The sequence below is a fragment of the Aquila chrysaetos genome, chromosome 19, assembly GCF_900496995.4.
Source record: "Aquila chrysaetos chrysaetos chromosome 19, bAquChr1.4, whole genome shotgun sequence".
NCBI classification, from domain to species: domain Eukaryota; kingdom Metazoa; phylum Chordata; class Aves; order Accipitriformes; family Accipitridae; genus Aquila; species Aquila chrysaetos.
Genome location: NC_044022.1, coordinates 13651605 through 13673617, shown reverse-complemented (window position 1 = coordinate 13673617; position 22013 = coordinate 13651605). Strand labels below are relative to the sequence as shown.

Here is a 22013-nt window from a genome sequence, read left to right as displayed (position 1 = left end):
TTCTTCATATTTATTTTAATCCATCTATTGTTTAATCCAGTGATTTATTTAGGTTTTTTGTTTTCTTTTATTACATGTCTTTCATTTCTAATTTTTATGATTTCTTACTTTTTATTTACAAATGTTTAATTCTTCCATAGAAGTGGTGGTGTTCTTTGACAAAAAATCTACATGTCTCTTTGTAGCTGTATAATGCATTTTAGGTAATCTTTCCATGTTGTTGCAAGTTACCGAGATTTATCTACGTAGCCACTTTCAGGTATAACATGCCCAGTTTAGAGTCAGACGTTTTGTGCATGGGTTGTAAGCTATTCCCCTGACTTTCTTGAATAAACAGAGTGGCTTGTTCCTCAAACCATCTACAAATTAATTTTTTTTTTTTAAAATGTGACCATCAAAGGATTCATGCTATAAAAAGCTTTTTCAGATTTTCAGATATTTGCCAGAAAATTGGGTTTGGGAAACAGTGCTCCCCAGCTTTACTAGCTTTTCTCATTAAAAAATAAACAGCTAGCAACAATTGCCAGTGTTGTCTCTTCCTCTGTTTTGAAGTGCACGTGGCAGCATGTGATCTGCAGCAGCACAAGGGCCATAATATTTCATAAGGGCCATACTAATTGATAATACAACATGGTTATTAGCTCCTCTTCTGTTTGTGTTATCTGGATTGTGGCTGATACAGATGAAAATAATAAAACATTATTATTTAACGCAATGGAATTCTGTCTAGTTTTTTTAACAAGTTCTTGTCTATTTTGTATTATGGCTAATTATAGATCAGTGAGATTCAATATCAACAGTGTAAGACCGTGCTCTTCAGAATTAAAAGAAACCAAGACCAATAAATACATTCTGATATTCTGGCATTTTACTTTAGTTTCTGTTTTTTATTAGTGTGTGCTATTTAGGAATAGCACTGGAAGGCATATGTATTTCACTCTGTCACTGCTGGTTTTGAATTTTGTTTGCCCTGAAGAGAATTATATTATGACATGTGTCAGGTAGCATCAAATGCTTGATTTAGGAATGTAATAGGATTATGATGATCTATGAAATCATTATTAATTGAGCCACACGGAATAGGTCAAAAGTTCTAAAATGTGGTAGTATCTTTCCTTGTGGGAACTGAATTCTCATCTTGCTGCTAGCAGTTGTGGCTCATGTGATCTTTGCTGACTCACACCTCAGGTCATTCATGGGATTATTAAAATTGCTAGCAACTAACCATCTACAGAACTGTTAACTCATACCAGGCAATTATGTTGTATACAGCAGTTCGTTTCAAGTTGAACTTTGAAAAATGAACTAAAATGTACTGGGGAGAAAAAAAAAACCCAAAACAAAAAACCTTGAATAGTAGTTGTTTGTTAGAGTCCACTGTTGTGTTCTTAAGGCTCTCGTTTGAGTTGAGCAACAATGCCAGAAGGTCAGTCTTCTTTTTTGCTTGTACTGAGCATCCACATGCACAATGCTTTTGAGTTAGCAGCTGCTCTGCCCTCTTGGAGAGCCTGTCAGAGGACAAGCATCCTGTCATTCAAAGCAGCAAATAGATCTGTCTTGGGAAATTTGTGTATAAAACTACACAAATAAGAGAAAAAATCAGGAAGTTTCCCTCCCCCCATCTCTTACAAAGATGTAAAAAGTTAATTGGCATTAAGAGGTGCCAAATTCCATTTTTTTAATGGTACAAACTGTGCATGCAATGTTCTATTAAAATGGGAAAAAAAAAAAAAAAAAAAAGAAAAAGAGAATTTATAGGAGCTTTATACCTGCCTAAAGTGTGTGGAGGCAAATCTTGACAAATCAATCTGTGGACATTGCAGTCTCCAAGTTAGGAGACTCTCTTTGGGAACCACTTGGAGGCTAATCAGGAACCTTCAGAAGGTAGCTGTCAGGCTAATCATGATTTCAAGCCACTGTATCTATTGTTTGTGGTGTGCAATGGCTTCTTGAATTTGCCTGGCTGTTTTGGAATTATTTATTAAATGCCATTGAGCCACCCACAGTCTGAATCACTTGGATATGTTACAGGTCATCTCCTTTATCACTTGAGGTTACCTCTGATGTTCAAGAAAGTTCTTTTTAGGGTTAATATTCTACCTAGTTTGCTCTGAATTCCCATTCATAACCAGGTTTCTGAGTGGAATTACCAAGTAAGTCTAAAATGAATCCCAGCAGTTCAGGTCTGCTACTGCCTTATCCAAACCAAGGAAAGAGGAAGATCTTGCCACCACCTTGAAGGTAGAGTTCCAGGGGTGGATTTTTTTAACATAGGCATCATCCCAGTAAGTTTTGTAGTGCTTGAGTTTGTTGACCTTGTGGAACACATTAGAGACAAGCATATTTACAAAAGCCATTTTTTTTAGATGGGTGGGGAAGGGTTGAGTCCTGAATTAGTATAGAAAGCTATTTGCAAGTGAGAGTGAATTTGCATAGAAAGATTGTATGCTGGTTTTCTACAGTAATTACCTGCCTAGATTTGCCAGCTCTTTTTCCTCCAGTTGGAAGAATGATATTTAAGATTAACTTTTTAGGTGACCTTCAAAGCAATTTTGCATAAGCTACTTGTAAGATCTAAATCACAGGGCAGAGTTCTTTGGTACTCCTGTTGGACTATTTTTATCTACAGAAGTTAAACAGTAACAAATTATGGGAGGAACTCAGCACAATCAGGGTGTGAAATGCCTGAACTATTTGTTTAAAATCTGTTAAATCTCTTCCTACCATTATTTTTTTTTATCCCATGTTGCATATTTAAACAAATGCCACCTGTTTCCGGAATGCTATTGTTTCTTGACTCCAAGAAATGAGTGATTTTATGCTAGTGCTAGGATCCATAGAGGCTTCAAAACAGCATCTGCACCAGAAAGAGAAGGTTGGCATTCTGTTGGTCAAGCCCAGAGCTCTTGTCCTTGCTGTGGAAGGTCAAATGAGGCTGACAAAGCAGGAAATAAAATAATGTTGCAATAAGCCTTGATCTGTGCAGGAGGAAAAGGTACAATAAGATCAACAGCACAGGCCTTGTTTTTTCTTCTTCTCCAAGACACATATCAGAAGGTTGTTAGAATTTGCATGCTCCATTCCCTGTTACCTTAAAAAGCATATTCAAATGAAAAAAATTAGAATGGGGTGGCTGATGCAGTTGCTGCCCTTCCTGTCTGTCTTACCCTTCTTCTGTGGCAGGAATAGCTGGATGTGAAGTAGATCTCCTGAGTCACTGCAGTTTACAGTGCTAAGGGAGTCTAAAATTCATGCTAGTTCATTTTATTATGTTGGACTGCAAACTGTGGTGTCTCAGACCGCCACTTGCCTTGGAGCTTCTGCTGTTTACAGAAGGAGGTTGAGGCAGGCAATGTACACCAATAGCTTTGGTTGTCCTGGTGCATTCTGCTAAGGAGATTAAATGAGTCAACATTTGATCTGAACAGCTGAGTAGACAAGTAGACAAGTCCATGCCACTCGCAGATCAAGATGAAGTATCTGTCGTGTCCCTCATTAATAGTTTGATCTTCTGGACTCTTGTAGATGCATTCTACTTTATTGTCCCCGTTCCATGCCTTCAACATACCTCTTCCTCCCTCCTTCATCACTTAGCGTTGTTATTTCTAGAGTTGGGCATCCCAATGGAAGTATGAATGCCTGTGGGGAGACAGTGTGAGCACAAGAGAATTGTCTTACAGAGTTGGTTTGAAAATAACTGGTATGTACTGTTGCTGCATATAATACACTTCTAGAAAAAGGCATAACACTTTAGAGTTGTCAAGTTAGTATACCTCTTGAGCAATAGGCACTTGGTTTCAAAAATAGGTAGTGGTTTGATCAACTCAGCTTTGAGATACTCATCTTCAGGTTTGAGCAAATAAGATGAAGGATTTGTCATTTCTGAAATCAAAATCCTTAGTAGCGATTAGAGTTTTAAACACAGGAAGTCCTTGATCTCTTTGTAGGCCTAAATTCAACAAAGCAATTATGGCAAACCTAACATTTGTTGAAGTATTTGGTGATATTTTTCCTAATTAGTGTTTCACCATTCAAGTAATAAATGCACTAAATTTTACAAATCAGAAAAACAGTATTAATGATTCTCAGCTGCATTCTGAATACATTGCTTTTCCTTTTACTTCCCCTATTTCAGCACCCACAAAGAACCACACACAAATAAGGTTTGTACAGCTGGAAAGATTGAAATACCAGTTTTTTTTCCCTTCATTTAAAGTACGGATGTGCCTCTGAAGAATCGGGGATTGGCAAGCATGAAATGTAGTCATAATTACTTCTAACTCCTTTGTTTATGGAATGCTAGGATTCAGTATTACTTTCGCAGCTTAATGTGTCACCCAGTGGTATTTCCCACATTGTCTTGTTATTCAGCTGCTCAAAAAACTTGAGCATGAAGTACCAATTGTTTTCTTAGAATGAAAGATTTGTATTCATAGTCAATTTATACCGCAATTCTTTCTAGTGGGATGGGGGGGGAGGAGGAGGGGCAAAGGAAAGCAGGAGAGGATTGAAAGAATCTCTGATTTAACCAGAATCCACCTTTGATCTTATCTATTTCTGAATATTCCATGGTTTTTAAAGCTGTTCTTCCTCTGACAGGCTGTGGATATCAGTCAACTCTGGAGAAGTCTGATCTGTTCAAGTCAAAGGTTAATGGTTAATGGTTAAAGGTTAAAGTAAAGATTAATTGGATTAAATGGACTTTTATAGTACAGGAAGTTACGCTGTTAGTTTCAGTGGACACCAATTCAAGCTGCTAGGGTTTCAAAGTAGGTCTCCAGAAGCACTTTAAGATCATTTCATACCTGTTGGAAAAAAGACAATGTATTGAATATTGTTCCTCACACCCTGCTGAGCTATGCAGCTATGGAGCTCTGCCCCAGGACTGCTGTGCATGTGGGTGCATCAGGTGGAAACAGAGGCTGATTTCTCTTTGGCAGATACAATAATCTTAAGCCGTATTTTGTAGCGGTATAGAGATGCAGTATTTCTTAATGACCACTTGTCTAAAACTGTTATCTCTTTATTCTGTGAGAACATGGTGAAAATACAAGATTTGTTGTGGCTAGTCCCAAAAGCCTCCAGTCCTTTGCAGAAGTGTAGAAGGAAGGGGAGAGACAAGAGAAGTGATTTACTAATTTGTGGAAAGGTTTTGATATAGTGCTCTGTGAGAGCAAGTGACTGCCTGGGAGATCCATTCAGTCCCATGTTCCTAACAAAATGGAAGAAATTGCTTAGATGATTTAAAATGTTTCTGCTGTCACTTCAGAATGCCACATATGGGGAGAGGTGCTATAGACTAAGAGTCTAGAGTGGACTTACTCTACCACAGCTCTGCTACTGTTGTATTGAAAAATTGTTGTGTTAAAGAATTCATGCTGCAGAAGATAGATATATTTCCAAATTGTATGATGTATTTTCAAAACATTTGCTGTTTTTATAATCAGGGTAGAACACTAACACAGGGTAGATAAATTGCAGCTGTTTTTTAAATAAAGTGTTAAAAGTGTGGTGGTGGTATTTGAGTAATTGTTTGGTGTGGATTTGTTTTGTTTTTGTTTTTACTCACATACTGTGGGATAGACAGACATTATAAACTTTAAAAAATCTTTCAGGACTCTGGGAAATGTTTTGCCCTTGTTTGATCCATTTAGAATTTTCTACTTGTATTTGCTTTGTAAGGTTCTTCGTGAATAGGGTATGGCAATTTACTGATATTAAGTCAAGTAATTGGATTTATTTAAATTGTGTAACATTGCATGTCTTAAGGTTATCTTTCCAAGTATTGTATTTGACAAGGGCTGACAGTGGATCTGGAAATTCTAGATAACCTGACTTTCTTGCAAGTCTTCTTAGTTTGTGTATAAACATGCAGCTTTTTTTGTAGACTTTTGTTGAAAAGGAGTGGAGTGGAAAGTGTAAATGTCTTGGCTCAAAGCATTGTTTTAACTTTTGTACAAGGCTTATATTTGTTTGAATATTTGTGACACAATAGCTACTTTTTATAGCAAAGAATTTTTGAGTATGATACTCTTTGTAACTGGATTTAGACAGTTATGCTGACAAAGGTTTGTTTCAATAAAATTCTGTAATAGGGAAAAGGATTTTTACTTCTAATAGCAGCCCTACGTTTTATGCTTTACATATGTTGAGGAAAAAACTTCATAAAATACTTTGCTATATTTGCTCATTAAGTTTTGCAAGATGAAATACTTTTGAGTTAAAATTCCAGTTGCCTAATATGGTATGTACATATTATATTGTACTTGCAAACACATCTTGCAAAGCTTTGGACTTTGATTAAGCTTAGATCTTGATTTGTTGCCTTACATAGTTCTCATATTAGTCTGCACTTTTGAGGCACACATGTATTGTGCTCAGACAGGAGGTTCCATTCTTACTGTGGAGCTTGCTGGCCTCTTGTGCTGGTTTGTCTTGCCTTTATAGTGTGACAGAGCCCAGAAGACTGATCAGGGGAAAAGCTTGTGCCTGGTATATGGCCAGCAATGGAAGGGTTTTAAAACATCTGTTCATGGGGAACACTCCCTAAAAACATACAGGGATTGAATGCCATAAACCAGAGGAGGTCAAGCAGGGAGACTGTTACTGAATGTGGTAGTTTCATTGCTGGTTTTGTCTTCATGGGGAATTTGAAGCACTTATTACCATTTCTCTGTCCTAATACTGCAAAGAACCCATATGCTCCACATTATGATGTAGAGGACAAAATAATACCACACTTACTCTGAGTTTACAGTGCTTTAACTCAAATGAATTAGAGAAGAGCCTTGGGGTTTGTTTGTTTGTTTACTTTTAGTTACATGGATTTCACTACCTGTGCTCTGATAAAGTTCTCTGCTTGCTGGTATATAGTGGAAGATGTGATCATATTTGGCGAACAATATGTAGTCCTTGAAGCATAAATTTGGGTATAAAAGTCTTATTTTTGTAATTTTTCTTGCTTCCTCATTTGTGTAATTTCTTTCCAGAAGTTTTGAACCAGGCATTTTTCATCTCTGTGTCTCTTTGTCTCTTATCATACTTTTCCTTCCTGATGTATAATGGATTTGTTTGGCAAATTAGGATTTATTTTTGTAAGGTAGCGCACTTATTTTCAAGAATTGAAAAAAATTTGGCAAAATACCTTTCCTCACAGTTCAAGGTGGGAATTGCTACAGGAAACAAAATTAACCCTGTAAGTTGTGTTCCCTGGGAGGATCTAGCTCTTGCAGCAGTAGTTATTTTTCTTATGGGCATGTCTGTGCTAAGTCACGATAAACCATCCTTGAAATTGGATGGATTTTTTTTTTTTTTATTTTATTTATTTTTAGTTCATTAGAGTTGAAAGTTCAAAATCTGGATTAGGTAGAAATTGCTTCAAAATCTGAAAGATTGTGGTGCTAATTGCTAAAAAACCATTGGATTAAGCCCTTGCAGAGTTTACTTACCAGATTAATTATGGAACAAATAGTAAGAATGTTCATTTATTGAGTCTGAAATTGCTTCACTTTGTCTGCTCTAAGTATGTCTTGATTCTGGCACAAGAGCAGTACAGACCAGGCAGAGTTGCCTCTACCTTTGTGTACCTTCCCATGATGGAATTCTTCAAGGAAATTTGTGGTTATTGGGGCTGTGAATTTAAACCACTGTCTGCTGGCAGAATTTGCTGTCAATTTGAGGGTGTCTGTTGGGGTGTTTCCATGTAATATTAAAACCTGTACACTTGAACATTTGCTTCAGCCCATGTCATTTACTACCAGAAGTACATTTCATTGTATTATAGGAAGGTACAAATAACTTTTTTTTCCCTGTTCTTATGGAGGTTGTGGTAAATGTAAACACAGACTAAAGGAATGCATGAGGTCCTTATTACAGATCCATTAAATCTGATACCCAGATTAGGGAAGTAAGAGAAACCAAATGGAGGATAAGCCAGCTCATCCAATATTAATTTTTCAAATTTAAATGAGACTGAAACCCCATGAAGAAATGAACCATTATCTTGCTATTCTAGCTTCTTTTTCCACAATGGAATCTTCTAACATAATTTATCTTTTCACACCAATACTTAGCTTAAAGTTAAAGCACATCAGATGTGCTGTTAGCTTACAAACTGGAATTTACATAAATACCTAAGCAGTATTACCTTAAACCTAAACAAAAGAAAGCAGTTACTCTGTTTCCTCTAATATCTTGGGAATGAAACCCAGAAGAGAACAAAATTGGTAAGAAAAACAGCAGTTTCAAATCCTTCACTCCTCTCCCCTTCTTTTGTCGTCTTTTCTGCCTTCCCAGTAAATATTACTTATGGTACTGAGCTCAGTCTTCCAAACTGAAGTTTCTCCAAAAATGTTGCCACTTGGAAAGTGAGGGAAGCGAACCTAAGGTAGCAGTGACAGAGGAAATAGCAGCAGCCAACAAAAAAATGAAAACCTGAGCAATAATTGGTCAGATTAGCAGATGTGTACTTGTTCAAATATAGCTTTTCTGAAAATCTGTAAAAAAAAACCAAAAACAAAAAAACCAAAAAACCTGTTTTCTGTAGGAATATGTTGCAGTTGTCTTATACTACTATTTTTTTAACTATATTGCAGTGGTACTCAAGCCCAGTCAACGTTGGTTATGAAATATTTATAAATTGCACAAATTATTCTTTATTTCAGTTTGCAGACCAAGGTGTTGATCCTGCAGCTTGTGCCCTTTGGGCTAAACTGTAATTCTATTTAAAGCTGTAGATAATTGTACACTTTTAATGTTTTATAGGCTTTATTCAGTAGAAAAAAAAGGAGGAAAAAGAATTGTTAACAAATCAGTCCAGGCTGTGACAGTGGTAAAAGAAATCTGTGTAGTATAAGATAAGGTTATATTTAAATTCATAGACAACATATTGAAAGACAAAGAGAATGGGAGGCTTTGGGAGCCTTATTTCAAGACACTCCTTCTTTGGATTTACATTTTGGCGTGTTGAAAACTTGCCATAGTGGCAACATTTTGAGACATCCAGTTTAGTTACCTTCAGATATACACTACAGATCCTATGTGGCTTTTATGACATCCACAATTCTTGTTAGGTAGAAAGTACTGAGAAAGCAAGTTACTGGCTCTTTATTCCAGATACTTGTGGTAGCCCGTCAGTGTTAATCTGAAATTTGTGATTTTTCTGTCTGATCAGGAAACCATCTGTTGCCCCTCTTGTCCTACTTCCCGTTCCCCCGCCCCCCGTACTTTTTCAATATGGCTTAAAGCCACAGAAAAAAGGATGGAAATTTTATTTGATGTTGTGGCCTTTTGAGAAACTGTTTGAAATAACATTTGTGGCTGCAAATAATGCTAGTTGTTAAAAGCTCTGGAAATAGGTCTGTTAATTAGTAACTATTTAATAATATGTTTACTTTCATTTTAGAATTGGAAAAAAAAGTCTCTTCTCCCAGCCGTCCCAGCACTTGTGGATCTTACATTTATTCTGCTTTGTCACTGAAGTCTAGTAAACAAGCGTTAATCCTCAGAAAATTTCCGTATGGGTCTTAGGTCCATCTTGAATTCTGATTCGGTAATGTATTACTTACTGGGAAAAACTCCCTTGGGGGCTTTAGTTTAAGTTCATCCTCAGGCATGAATTCAGGGCCTGCTATAGCTCGTCTATGATAGATATGACCAGTTCTGGAGAGAGGATGTACTTGACTGACCTTTCTGCCAAAGTGTGTCGGGAGCAATGTACAGCACAGTCCTGGCATTTCCCCAGTCAGATCAGGAGGATATAAGGAAATCTCCAACAGGCTTGCACATTTTTGCCTCTTATACAGCAAGATGTTGTAAGAACAAATGACATATTTCTGTATGTATATTTTTTCTATAGAGTAGCTTCAATAATGTCCATAGGCATGCTGTTTTAAGGTGAATCATTCTCTACACAAGTATATAACAAAAACTTCATAAAGTTTATTAAGTACATGGTCTTTTCCTATGAACCGCTGGGTTGATTTTAATGCAGTAAACCAGAATTCTAGAGCATAGATGAGGTGTATTTTTAATAATGCATTCTATAAATTCAGAGAAATGAATTTTTATCCTTTTTCATTTCTCCCTCATTCACTTAGTCCTACACTAAGCTTCAGTTCCCTTTTGATCATGCAAGTATAGTTGTTTATGGAGCTGTACCGTATGTTTGAAATGATAGGGATAAAACCCCAAATGAAACGCATCTTTTGGAAAAAAGGACATTGTTGATCTACACCATTAAGGTTTAAGGTGTTGGTACTGTTAGTTTGCTTCCTTATGAAGCAAATTAAAAGGCTTTTCATTTACAAATAAAGAGGCTGGTGCTTTTTGAAAATAATTAAAACCACCTTCGTATGTATTATAAGTTAGGTTGCGTACTGTGCTTTATATTATTGGTGTGTTTTCAGAATTTATTTCTTATCAGCACATTCCCATGACATTTCCTCTTGTAAAATACTTAACTCTTCCTCCCCCCACGCCCTTTTGTATTTATAAATTTAACTTTAATTCTTCTGTGTCTGTTCCGATTAAAAAGAAGGGGAGAAAAAAAATAAAAATGTTGCAGCATTAGTAAGAAAAGATTGCGAGGCCTGCATGTAATTCCCGAGCTTCCTGACGGACAGCAGTGGGCCACATCTGACACAAGTGGTTCTGATTTTTAAATCTCCTGGTTTTTAACTACGCAAAAGCACCTCAGATTATTATTGTCGAAATATTTGTTTGCTTCCTGTTGAGAGCTGGGAATCCAGAATTAGGTGCGTGTACCCTGCGCCTCGGGTTCCCGCTGAAATCCTGCGCGGGGGCCCGGCTGTGGAGGGGAATGGGGCCCCTGCCCAGCTCTCGGGGGCTGTCGGGCAGCCCTGCGGGCGAGTCCCCGCGGCGAGCTCTGACGGCCGGCCCGCGGCGAGCTCTGACGGCCGGCCCGCGGCGAGCTCTGACGGCCCGCGGCGAGCTCTGACGGCCGGCCCGCGGCGAGCTCTGACGGCCCGCGGCGAGCTCTGACGGCCGGCCCGCGGCGAGCTCTGACGGCCGGCCCGCGGCGAGCTCTGACGGCCCACGGCGAGCTCTGACGGCCGGCCCGCGGCGAGCTCTGGCGGCCCACGGCGAGCTCTGACGGCCCCCGGCGAGCTCCGTGCTGTGTATCCCTCCGTCGGCCCAGCCTAGTCCCCAGGCGAGGCGAAGCTGTCACCTGTCGGCAACCAGAGGGGGGCTGTGGGAGAAGAGGGGAGGAAGAAGGGAAAAGTGCAGGCTGGGAAAAGAGGAGCGAGGGCTGCCTTGCCTTCCCTTTACCACCTCCTGCTGCAGCTTCCAGCACAGATGAAGTTCTCTGGGGACAGACCCTGGCTTTTAATGAGGTCAGACTGAGTGGGAGTTGTATGGGAAGAAGGGTGTAATAACATGAAAAATTCAGAAGCGCTGCAGTACTCATTGGTATTGTAGGAGAGCTGGCGGTGGTAAAGCCTTTTTTGGCGTTACGTGGTGCCATTGCAAGGGCAGAAGAACCAGTGGGGTCACCAGAGACATCCATGTTGCTGAGCTCTGCGTACTGGGCGTGCATCCTTCATTACGGTCTGAATTACACGATGCGCTTGTTGTTCTCCCTGTGCACCTCCCGAACTGGGAAAGGATGCTCCGTGGCTTTCGGGGCATTGACCAGTGCAAAAAGGATGGATGTGGGTGTTGGGCAGTGAACAGTGGAGGCGTAGTCAGTATTGATGCGAAGGTGCCTCTGCAATGAAGGTTTCTCTAGGATCAGGGGAATGGTTTGTCTTAGTCCTGCTGAAGAGTGTAGGTTCTGTGTTCTTAGTAAAACTTTGACCTTTATAATCCCCGCAAAGGTGAAGCAACGGGGAAGAGAAGATGGAGACAGCATCTCAATCTTTAGCGCACTGTATAGGTGACATATTAGTACCTTTATATTAGTGTTAAAGACTGAGGAAAATCTTGATTTGCACACTTGCAGAACATATTTTTATAGTTGTTTTTCTGTCTTCCCTGGCTGTATTTAAATCCTAAGCAAAAGTTTTGACTTTGAAACTAAAAAACCTTCTGGTTCTGCCTTGAAATTAGGAAGATGAATCAAAAGTTTCTCTTACTGGGTTGGGTTTTTTTCCTTCCTCCTCACACTTTCCAGTCATCCTTCTGCCCAGTTTCTGCTTCCTGTTCTTCTTCCTTTACTATCTTTTTGCTCCTAAAATGCTGAGTATCGCCTGACCAGAGAGGTTATTTTTTTTCTTCATAACTGTATTGCTTTTACCTGCTTGTCCCCCACCCTTTCTATTTGATTTAGATAAAGTCCTGCCCATACTTTGGGACTGGGAACTGGCAGTATTTGTGCTTGGCTGCTGAAAGGTGTAAAATGTTAACTTTCTCATTGCAGATGATGAAGAAAAAAAATTTCATGAGCCTTTGTTTTATTAATGAGGGTTTTAATGATGTGATCAGAAACTTAAGTGAAGAGTACCATAAGGCTTGATGTGGTTAGGGAAAACTTAAATTTCAGTAGGTTCTGGATCTGCTGGCCTCACAAAGATACAGTGCTGGGTATGATCATTTCTCTTTGAAATAGTTCTGTCATTGTGAGTGGCTCCACAATAAAAAAGTGAAAAAAGGAGGGGGAATGGAGTTTCAGTGTGTGACTGCAGTAACACATCATCCTGCGGTTAAAAATGACCAATTATTTCACTGAAATAATCTGGAAACAATTTCTCTTGCTGGCTTTACTAGAAAGTCAGCTGTTTTTCTGAAGTGCATCCTAATTCCCTGAATAGGTAATAAAATTCAAACAATATGTTTATCTAGTTTATTTCAAAAGGTTAATTTTTTTTTAATGGTGGGTAAAAAAATCACTCTACCACATGTGCAAGGGATTAACTAGTTCTGTCCTGCTTTCTACAGGCAAGGATAGTTTCTTGTTAAATTTGGGGCAATATCAGTGTGAAAATAATAAATAGTTCGGCCATGTGAGTTTGGCTCATTGTTTATTTAGTTTTTAGGGTTTTGTAATGGGTGCATAGGTATTCTTGAATGTAACACTCAACAGATTTCTTATCAGGTAACTTAACCAGTCAGTTCATCATCTATTTCTTTACCTGGTTTTGGCAGATGGGTTATTACGAGCTGACTAAGAGATAAAGTTAATTCAGTGGATAGCAAACTAAGTTCTTGATATAAAGATGTAACTCTGATAAAGGCTGAGCTGGTAAGTAATTGAAACTCAGTAACTGAAAGGCTCAACTGGTAAGCCTGAGTCAAGGAGTTCAGGAGTTTGCGCAGGAGGCCTAGAATTTCTTTTACTTAAAAGGTGGCAAAATTTTCTGGTGTTTGTGTTCTCAGGGCAAATTATTAGAGGAAAAGGCTCAAGACCCAGCTGGATGGACATTTAATTTACCATGTGTATTTGGACTAAACAAAGAACTCATGACTAATAACAGGGAAAAAAGAATTTGTCAGCAAAGAATGACTTAGAGGTCAAGATATGCAGGTATAGCATTATTGCTGCAAAGAACAGACTATATAAGGTCTTGCAGAAGAAATTGGAACAAACAGCGAAGTGTTCTTCAGCTGTAAAAGTTAAAAGGCAGCAAGAAGAATGCAAGGGTGACCTCTGCAAGGTCCAGATGGGATAAAGGATCAAAATTATTTGGGTGTGGTCCAAAAACTAAGTAGCAATTCATGAATGCTGACAAGGCAGTTAAGGCAAGCTAGATACTGGTTCCCTCTTAGAAGGTACTGAAACATAGCAGATGATCTAGAAAATATGCTTATTTCTTTAAATCTTTCAGGGAAGTTGAGAGGGGATGAAGCCATATTATTGGAGACTGACATATTTTGTAAGAAGATGGAAAAATAGCTAAGAGGACAAGAGTTCTGTTAGCATACCCTCAGCAGTGTATGTTGGTTAACTGTGAAGACTTTTCCAAGCCTGTTCTTTTCAGAAATTCTACAAGTTTTGTTTCCTCTTTAAAAGATTTAGATTGCCTCAAGTTTTTTGTGAGAACCTGTAGGATTTATGAATCTGCATTCTGAGATCAGAGCTTTAAACCATGAAATTTAGCATCCTGTCATTGGCATCAATTACTGCTAGATGTATCAGGAGAAAGTAAAAAGAGCTACTTAGCTCTCTTCACAGGATTCTTCTCTGCATTTTTGTCTGTGGAACTGTGATGCTGAATTCTGAATAACCCATATGCCCTTGAGAAAGTAATACAAATGGAAAGATAGATTTTTCCAGAGAGATTTGCACCACTTGCTTACATGAGAATGAAGCCTTAAGAGTTTTTGGAACGTTTTCCCCTTTCTTGCCCTCTTTTATGGGTTAATACTTTTATTATGTTTCTGTTGACATCTGCTATAGCCCTTCAACTTATATTTGAAGGCAGTTTTGAGCAAAGACTCTCTCACAGTTGTAATAGAATTCAGAGCTTGCTTATAAATCAATCACCTGTTGTCGTCACGTGAGAGCTTGTCCTTGTAAAACATAAAGCCAAAGAGCTGCTAAACCTAAACAGTTGGCATAAGTAATGCAATTCTTCTAAAATGTTGACTTTCAAATTTTTACCTGAATATTTTTCATAGTTCTTGTAAATATTTGTTGCTGCATTTTAATAGGAGAAACTCAATATTTTTCTTTGCAGTTTCTTTCTGCTCCTAGTGTGCTAAAGTAAATTTTGTGGCTGGTTGTAGAAGTTTTTGTTTTGAGACTGATCTTTGCACGTTTCAGGAAAATCAGTTTGCCATATTCCCTTTTAAAATTTATTTTTTAAATACCCATGACTCTTAAGACTTGGGTTCTTTTCCTTTGTTTTTTACCTGCTCTTGACCTGCTGCTCACTTCAGTCTGTGCCTCATTTAATGACTACTGATTTCAGTGAAGTACTACATAAGAACAGTATCTTATCACCACAGCTTCAATCCAGATGATGGACTCATCTGGTTTGGAAATGTAATTTTGACCAGGATGTTCTTTTTCTTTGTTTTCTTTTCAGCCCAGTCACTGAAAGAGTTTGCTCGGCTCCTGATTGCTGTTGAAGAGGAGAGGAGACGACTGGTAAGTTTGTGGGCAATAATATGTTGCAGTGAGCCTCTTTTTGGATAAAATAGTACACTTTTTTCTATTTCTCCTGAAGTGCTATTTTAATTTTTTTTACTTGTGTAATAGATGTTAAGTATTTCATAAGAATCACTTGAAATTCTGCAAAGGCAGAAATGTGCTAGCACAGGCTGCAGCAATTTTTAATGGAGTGTTCAGTCAAATACTTTTGCATTGATTTAAAAACTGTTTTCTCACAATTTCTTCCCTCCTCACTCCCCACCCCAAAATAACCTTTGAATGCTGCTTTACCTTTCCTTCCCCCCATCTTGTCTTATTAGTCACAAGGCACAGCAATAAAGTAAACTGTAAACAAAGAGCTTATAGTGGAAACGTAGATTTGTATTTATATTTAATGAAATACTTTGAGTGTTGTCCAGTGAATGTATACTAGTAATCCAAGAATATGATAAATAAGTGGTAAGAAGAGAAACCAGATTCATCACCCCTGAGAAGCTCTTGCAGAATACATTATTGATCAGACTTGTCAGATTTGTCCTTTGTTATGGTATCCTTATTCCCTTTGTTTCCATACTGATGAATCTACATTATGCTTTCATTTATATTTCTATTCAGGTGTAGCTTTCTTACAGAAGTTTTAAGTGTGTTCTTGTACAAGTATTTTTTAAAAAATTCCACATAAGCAATGAAACTACTTTTTTTTCCTTCCTTGGAAGTCAATTATGGATAAAGAAGTGAGGTAAGGATTAACCTCAGTAGGGGGATTTTTAAATATCGTGAAAGTTTAACTAGCTCAAATCCATCCAATGACTATGTCTGTCCTGGTTTTCCTTCTTCTTATGAGTACTTAGGGAGGTGAGGAAAAGGATTTTCTGACTCAGATTGGAGCAAATTTATTAATCCAGGAAGAGGCTTACCTAAAGTTCTCTTATTCCTAAGAGTAAGTAACCATAGAATTGGTCTCCCACTATATCTGTTTACATAAATATTTTAAAGTGGCAAAATCATAAACATTTATATGGTATAGTTGCATAGTTGATATCACCTAAACCTATAAAATTGCAAAATTTTTGCTTCATGCTAAAAATTTTTTCCAGGGTAGACGGAAGAGTGAGGTGACTGTTCAGTACTTACCACCTTAAAAGCTGTTCACCAGAATACTTGTTAATTACTTAGTTAATGTTTCAAATTAATAGCTTTCCAGTTTGGGTTAAAGATTATTGTAAGCTAACTATTAGAAAAAGGAAAAGCAATGAATAGGTGAAGGATTTTTTTTTTTTTCCAAACTGGTTAGTCTTTCATAATATGTATACGTAATTTCCCTTTATTTTATCTATCTTTATTTTTCTTTTTTCTTCTTGGAGGAGTCGCTCCCTTTTTCACTTTTAGAAGTTTCTGGCCTTTCTATAGTTTATAATTTGATCTTTCCATGTAACGTTTTACTTTGTATCTTGTAGGAAGGCCATTAGAGTAAGAGGGGGAAAAAAACATTAATTTTATTAAGTGAAAAAAGACCAGTCAGATAGAAAAATACTTTTTGTTCTATTTCAGTATGACTTCAGTGGGAAGGCACAGATTGTATAGCTGAGCTGTTGGATCCCAATGCAGGGTCAGAGACTTGGGTGAGATTTTAGTCTTACAGAAAAATATTTTACAAATTGCTGTAAGTTTAGTAGAATGCAATCATCAAATCACAGTACACAAAGTGGCAAATAGTAGTCATGTGTGGAGAAGCTTCTCTTGATGGGAAATCATTTGCATCCAGCTTTTTGCTGTATTTGAAATAGCTCCATTCTGTTTGTTCTTCAAACTGGATGCTCATGCTGAGAGCATCGAGGACACGCAGTTATCATGGTAGTGATATTTGAATAAGAAAATTCAGCAAACTTGGAATTTCTCTGTTTTTAAAAAGTTTTATCTGCCTGTTGGTGGAATTTATTTAGTTATTATTGGAATTAAACTAATGAAGTATCACCTTTGTCAAAGATGCTTGGTTTTTATTTTCCAGTTCTCTTACTGCAGTTTTCTGCATGCCATCATATAATCCAGAGGTCCCTGTGAGGATCAGTGTGCCATGCTATATGCTGAATAGATTGCTAGTAATAAGAGTTTTCTGCTTGACAAACTTGTGATTTAACTGTGAAATCTTCAAAACATTTTCTGCTTATTTCTGAGGAAGTATGGAGCATTATGCATACACTTTGATTCCTCTGCTGGAAGCACTTCAAGCCAGCCAATTTACAGATTAGTGATGATTTTAGAAAAATTTCTCTGCTGACTGGAAAGCTTGAGACAGGGCATGCAGGTCTTTAAGAATTTGATTTCCTTTAGTTCTGCATAAAAAGAGAAATCTTGCATAAGTTTTGGGTTTGCTTTTTTTTTTTTTTTTTAAAAAAAAAAAGCTTGTTCTTGACATTTTGTAGAAGGCTTGGAGAAAAACAGCTAGTCGGCATTGAGACTATTTATGGATACACTTCATCATACTATTTACAACTTCCTTTTAATTCTTGCAGTGTGTGACAGTAAAAGACAATATTGTATCAGCGAAAGCTGGATGTACAGGAATATGGAATGACAGATGCTAATTTTACTTACCAGCTAATGATCTTGTTTCCCTGCCTTGAATTTTGTATTATTAATTTATGAGCATGCATATAAGTGCATGAATCGGATTTGAATATGGAAAGTATTTATTCATATCATCAATTTATTTCTTATCTGATGCCTATTAAATTCTTCGTATGTAAAATTATTTATTTGTTTTGGTGAATGCAGAGAGTGTTGGAGTGCTTGCCCACTGAATGTATAATTTAAGTGTTTCCAATGGTCAAGGAAATAGTTTGAGAGGTGCTTAGTAAGTCTTCTGTCCTTGCATAAAGAACCAAAAGGAACTTGTTTTTGTTTTCTTTAGAAGAAGCTAATGAAAGAAGATATTATGAACAGTATTACTGGGAAAAACACTGACATGTAAGGTTAAATAGAACTGTGTATCACATAAATAAAAACTCTGTTGTCTAAAGCTTTGCAGCTATTGTTATTGGCAGCAGTAATATTATGGCGATTATTGTAAGTCAGTTTCTTTTATCCTTGTCTTTTATTTCCTGATGCTAAAAAATTAACTAGTAGTCTTAAAAAAAATAGAGGTCATGCACCAAACATTTCCCCTTAAAAAGCAAATAAAGGAAAAAGTAACTCGTAAGACACCTTTTTTATGATATACAGCCTTATGTTTGATATCTGTCTTTTCATGGTGGTGTTAATTTAATGGTGCTGTTGGTAAATGGTGCATTAAAAAAACCCCAACCAAACAGCTCTGACTCTTGGGTTTTACAAGTAGCGTAAATAGGATAAAAAGTCAGATTAATCCCCACTGCCTTTCCAATGACTTCAGCAACAAGCCACCAGGGAATGTAAAATAATAACCTCTATTTCCCAGTGATTATTAGGGAACAATAGAAATGCTATAATTTAATTTCATGTGAATATTTGGATCTATATCAAGGGAATTTACTTAAAATAATTTCCTTCCGCTCTTGCTGAATTTACATTGTTTCTGTTAAATAAGTGATACGCTATTTTATTTTAGAGATTCATGCATTATTTATGTTTCCTACTCATTTGATATTGTTAGTAAACGTTATAACAAACAGAAATGGGAGTGGTATAAAATGCTAATTCCTTTTCCTTTCATAGGATTATGCTGTGTTGGCATAAGAATAGATGAATTGATTCATGCTACTGATTTCCTCTTCCTTGAGATCCCCTATCAATTTGAAGCATTGAATGTGTTCTCTTGAGTGTTATATGATTTTGAATGTAAATCCCTGATTATTTTTGAACGTTTACTATATTCCGAACTGAAATGGGCCTCTTAACTGTTACATTCCTTGCATCATGAGTCAGTGAGATGTGTATGCTTACTCTGAATTCCTGACCAATATTAAATACTTCAGGGGACACTACAAAAATTCTGAAGTGGATAGTTGTGTACTGTGCTCAATGAATATTTTTCTTTCTGACGTCTGTCTCTTTGTATCTCATAATCCTCATGCTTCAGAGAGCATCTCGTTGTGAACTTTTTTGTATTAACTGGATGTTCTTATTGTGGATCTGTATTTGTCCTCACACAAGGGGTCTGATGCTATCTGCCTCCAGGGAAAGCATCAAAATATTCAGTTTCAAAAGCTGCACTTGAAGAAAAATAAGTGAACTGTTAAAACCAGCTATCCATGCAATGGTACATAAAATCAGATACTGAAGGACACAGCATGTTGTTCAGCAGAATTAACCTTTTCCCTATAATTTGAAGTGGGTTACAGATTCCATCAGAAGAATAAGCAGTCTTCTATCCACAGGTGCTGCTTATTACTCAGTTTATAAAGGGGAGAAATCATAAAATCACATATACTAGCACCATGAGACTGCATAGCATACACCTAGTATTTTTGTTTCACGTGGGCTCTCTCTTAAAATGACAAAAAATAGTGTACGATGGTGTTTTGATATACTTGGTAACTGTTTTCAGTGCTGCCAGCAAGGAGACTGTCGGAAAGCTATTGCTACAAATGAAGGAACACCACCACAAATAAGAGGGTTTCTTCTCTTTGCCATTAGGACTGGGGTTTTGTTTGGGTTTTTTTGTTTGTTTGTTTGTGTTCCCCCCCCCCATTTTTGCCATTTTAAATTAATAAAAAAACACCTCAAAGCTGTTTTTGGGGTGGTTGGTTTTTTTCCTCAGACTTAAGATGGCCTGTACATATCCTATTTGATCAATTAAGGTAGCATGTACTGTGTTGCTAACCTAACTTCTTTGGAAAGACTTTGTGAATTTGTGCATCAGACTAGTAATTTGGAAATACCCATTTGCTCAGTAACTGAGCTTTCTACTGAACAAGGAGCAGTAAATCAGCACAGAATTATTTTGTTATAAAAATTATTTTTACATTTATTTATTTATTTATTTATTTATTATTTTCTTCCTCCTACTCCAGGTATAGTAGGCTACAAACTTGATATTAATTGCAGCAGAAATCCAGGTCTTTGGTAAATGGAATTCTGCAAGATGGGAAAATACTGATTTGAATGGTTTTGTGGTTTTTTGGGGGTGGGGCTTTTTGGGGGTTTGGGGGTTTTTTGTTTTTTGGTTTTTGGGTTTTTTTTAAGACTATCAGCTTACTGTCTACTGTCAGTCAAGCTAACTTTTAGAAATCTTTGGGAAAATTATTGAAGATAAATCACATGCCTTCATAAACCTTTCTGGTGTACCCTCATTTTGAATACTTGCTATACGCATTTCTGGTCAGAAAGCATTATGTAGACTAGAAAAGATACAGAGATAGGCAACAAAGAAGGCTAGACACCTGGAAGCTCAGGATGAGAAGAGACTGCCTGCAAGGAGGACTCTGAGTAGCTTTAGTTCAAATAAATTAGATCAATGTTATTTGGAGGCCTGGGATTCATTAGTTGCAATGACATATCTCAGTACCCTTTAAAGTTTTTAGCAGATCAGACCTACTAGTCCTGAGCAACAGGTTAACACTTCAGCCCTTGAAATGAGATTTTTCTTTGTTTTTTTTATTGCTGATACAATTGTCAGTCTTACTTCCTAAGAATTAACCAGAACAAACATTTTAAGTCTTACTTCAAATATAACTAAACATTTCTGTCACTATAACCCTGATTGGTACCCAGTTCCCCCATTGCCTTTTATCAGAGACTCTTCCGCTCCACTTCCTGATCTGAGCCATTTGCAAATACTGTGAGAAATAAGTGAAAAAGACAGAAGAAAAAACACCTTATGCTTTGTTCTCTTGTTACTGAGTGCGTCACTAGGGAATTTATTCTGTATGCTGGGTAGAGGTATCAGTGCCAAATCTTTATGTCCCCAACAGCATAATTTTTTCTTGCCTGGAAGTGGACAGGAAAGGTCTGCAGAGTAGGGCAATGCGTCAGCAGATTATGTCCTAGTCTTCTTTTACCTTCTAGGCAGGAGAAGTTGGGATCTAAAGGGCTGGTTTGGGGAACCATCTACTTCTAAGAGCTCAAAAGGGTAGTTGCTTTGCTAGAAGAAAACCAAATCTGCAACATTTAAGGACAGCTGTGTCTCAGAGTGCAGAGATTGTTGGTTGCTGCTTCATCCCTTTTTAGTGTAAATTTCTCCTGGAAGTCTTTGGACAAGCCATGGATACTTCCTAGTATTGGAGAGCTTAGTAGAGTATCTTCAGCCTAACTGTCTGCCTGCTTCCTTTTCATCCTTCTGGAATTTGTCTCAGCTCCCAAACTGTAAGAAGAGTAAGTTTTGTCTGTGCAGGTGAAATTTGCCTAACATGGTTGCATGTATGCTGTAGCCATTACATTTTTCCGGTCTAGACTCACATTATGGAGTCTGTGTAGAGAAATGGGAACTTTTCAGATATTGTCAACCTTAAGTAGATGCTTGAAATGTAATTTACTGACAGTGTGTGCACGTTTCTCTTCGGGATGTGTGTGAACTTTTACCTTGTAGATGGTTAATTTGTGTGAATATTCAGTTTTTGTGGTAGGTGCTAATTTCTTCCATTTATTTTTGTTTATAGAATATTTTTTGCTTACATTTTTCATTTATCTCTTCTGGAGAAAAATATGGTTTGTCATGACCTTACATAATATAATATGAATTCTCATTTTTAAAATATGTAATACTTATTTTGTTGAGGCTTTTGCCTGTTAGCCTTGGAAATTATTGCAGAAGAGAGATGATCTGGTCAGTAGCAGTGTATGGTTTTGTGCTGTGTTTTAGCTCTGGAATAGTTGGAGGAACTGTGCTACAGAAAATTTTAACTAATGAATGGTTTTCACAACAACCTTCCTGCCCCAATTCTGAGTCAGCTTTGTGTCCCAACTACTGTCAACGTAAAAATTGGGAGGTAACTCAACTGGAGTTCACTGACACCTAGAAGAATGTTTTTGTATTCATATTAAT

The 22013-nt window shown here is 37.3% G+C and overlaps 1 protein-coding gene across 2 annotated transcripts in view; it reads left to right on the top strand.

Moving 5' to 3' along the window:
* Positions 1–22013, top strand: part of ARHGAP42 (Rho GTPase activating protein 42) — a 166816-nt gene that overhangs the window by 41718 nt on the left and 103085 nt on the right. Inside the window, exons 1-2 of one of the 2 annotated variants that reach the window (XM_041118534.1) lie at positions 9771–9835; positions 14988–15049. In XM_041118534.1, coding sequence (XP_040974468.1) covers positions 9823–9835; positions 14988–15049 — 75 coding nt within the window. In that variant the 5' untranslated portion in view covers positions 9771–9822. Of the gene's footprint in view, positions 1–9770; positions 9836–14987; positions 15050–22013 lie in introns of those variants that run through there. The other variant, XM_030042841.1, reaches the window with a different exon arrangement.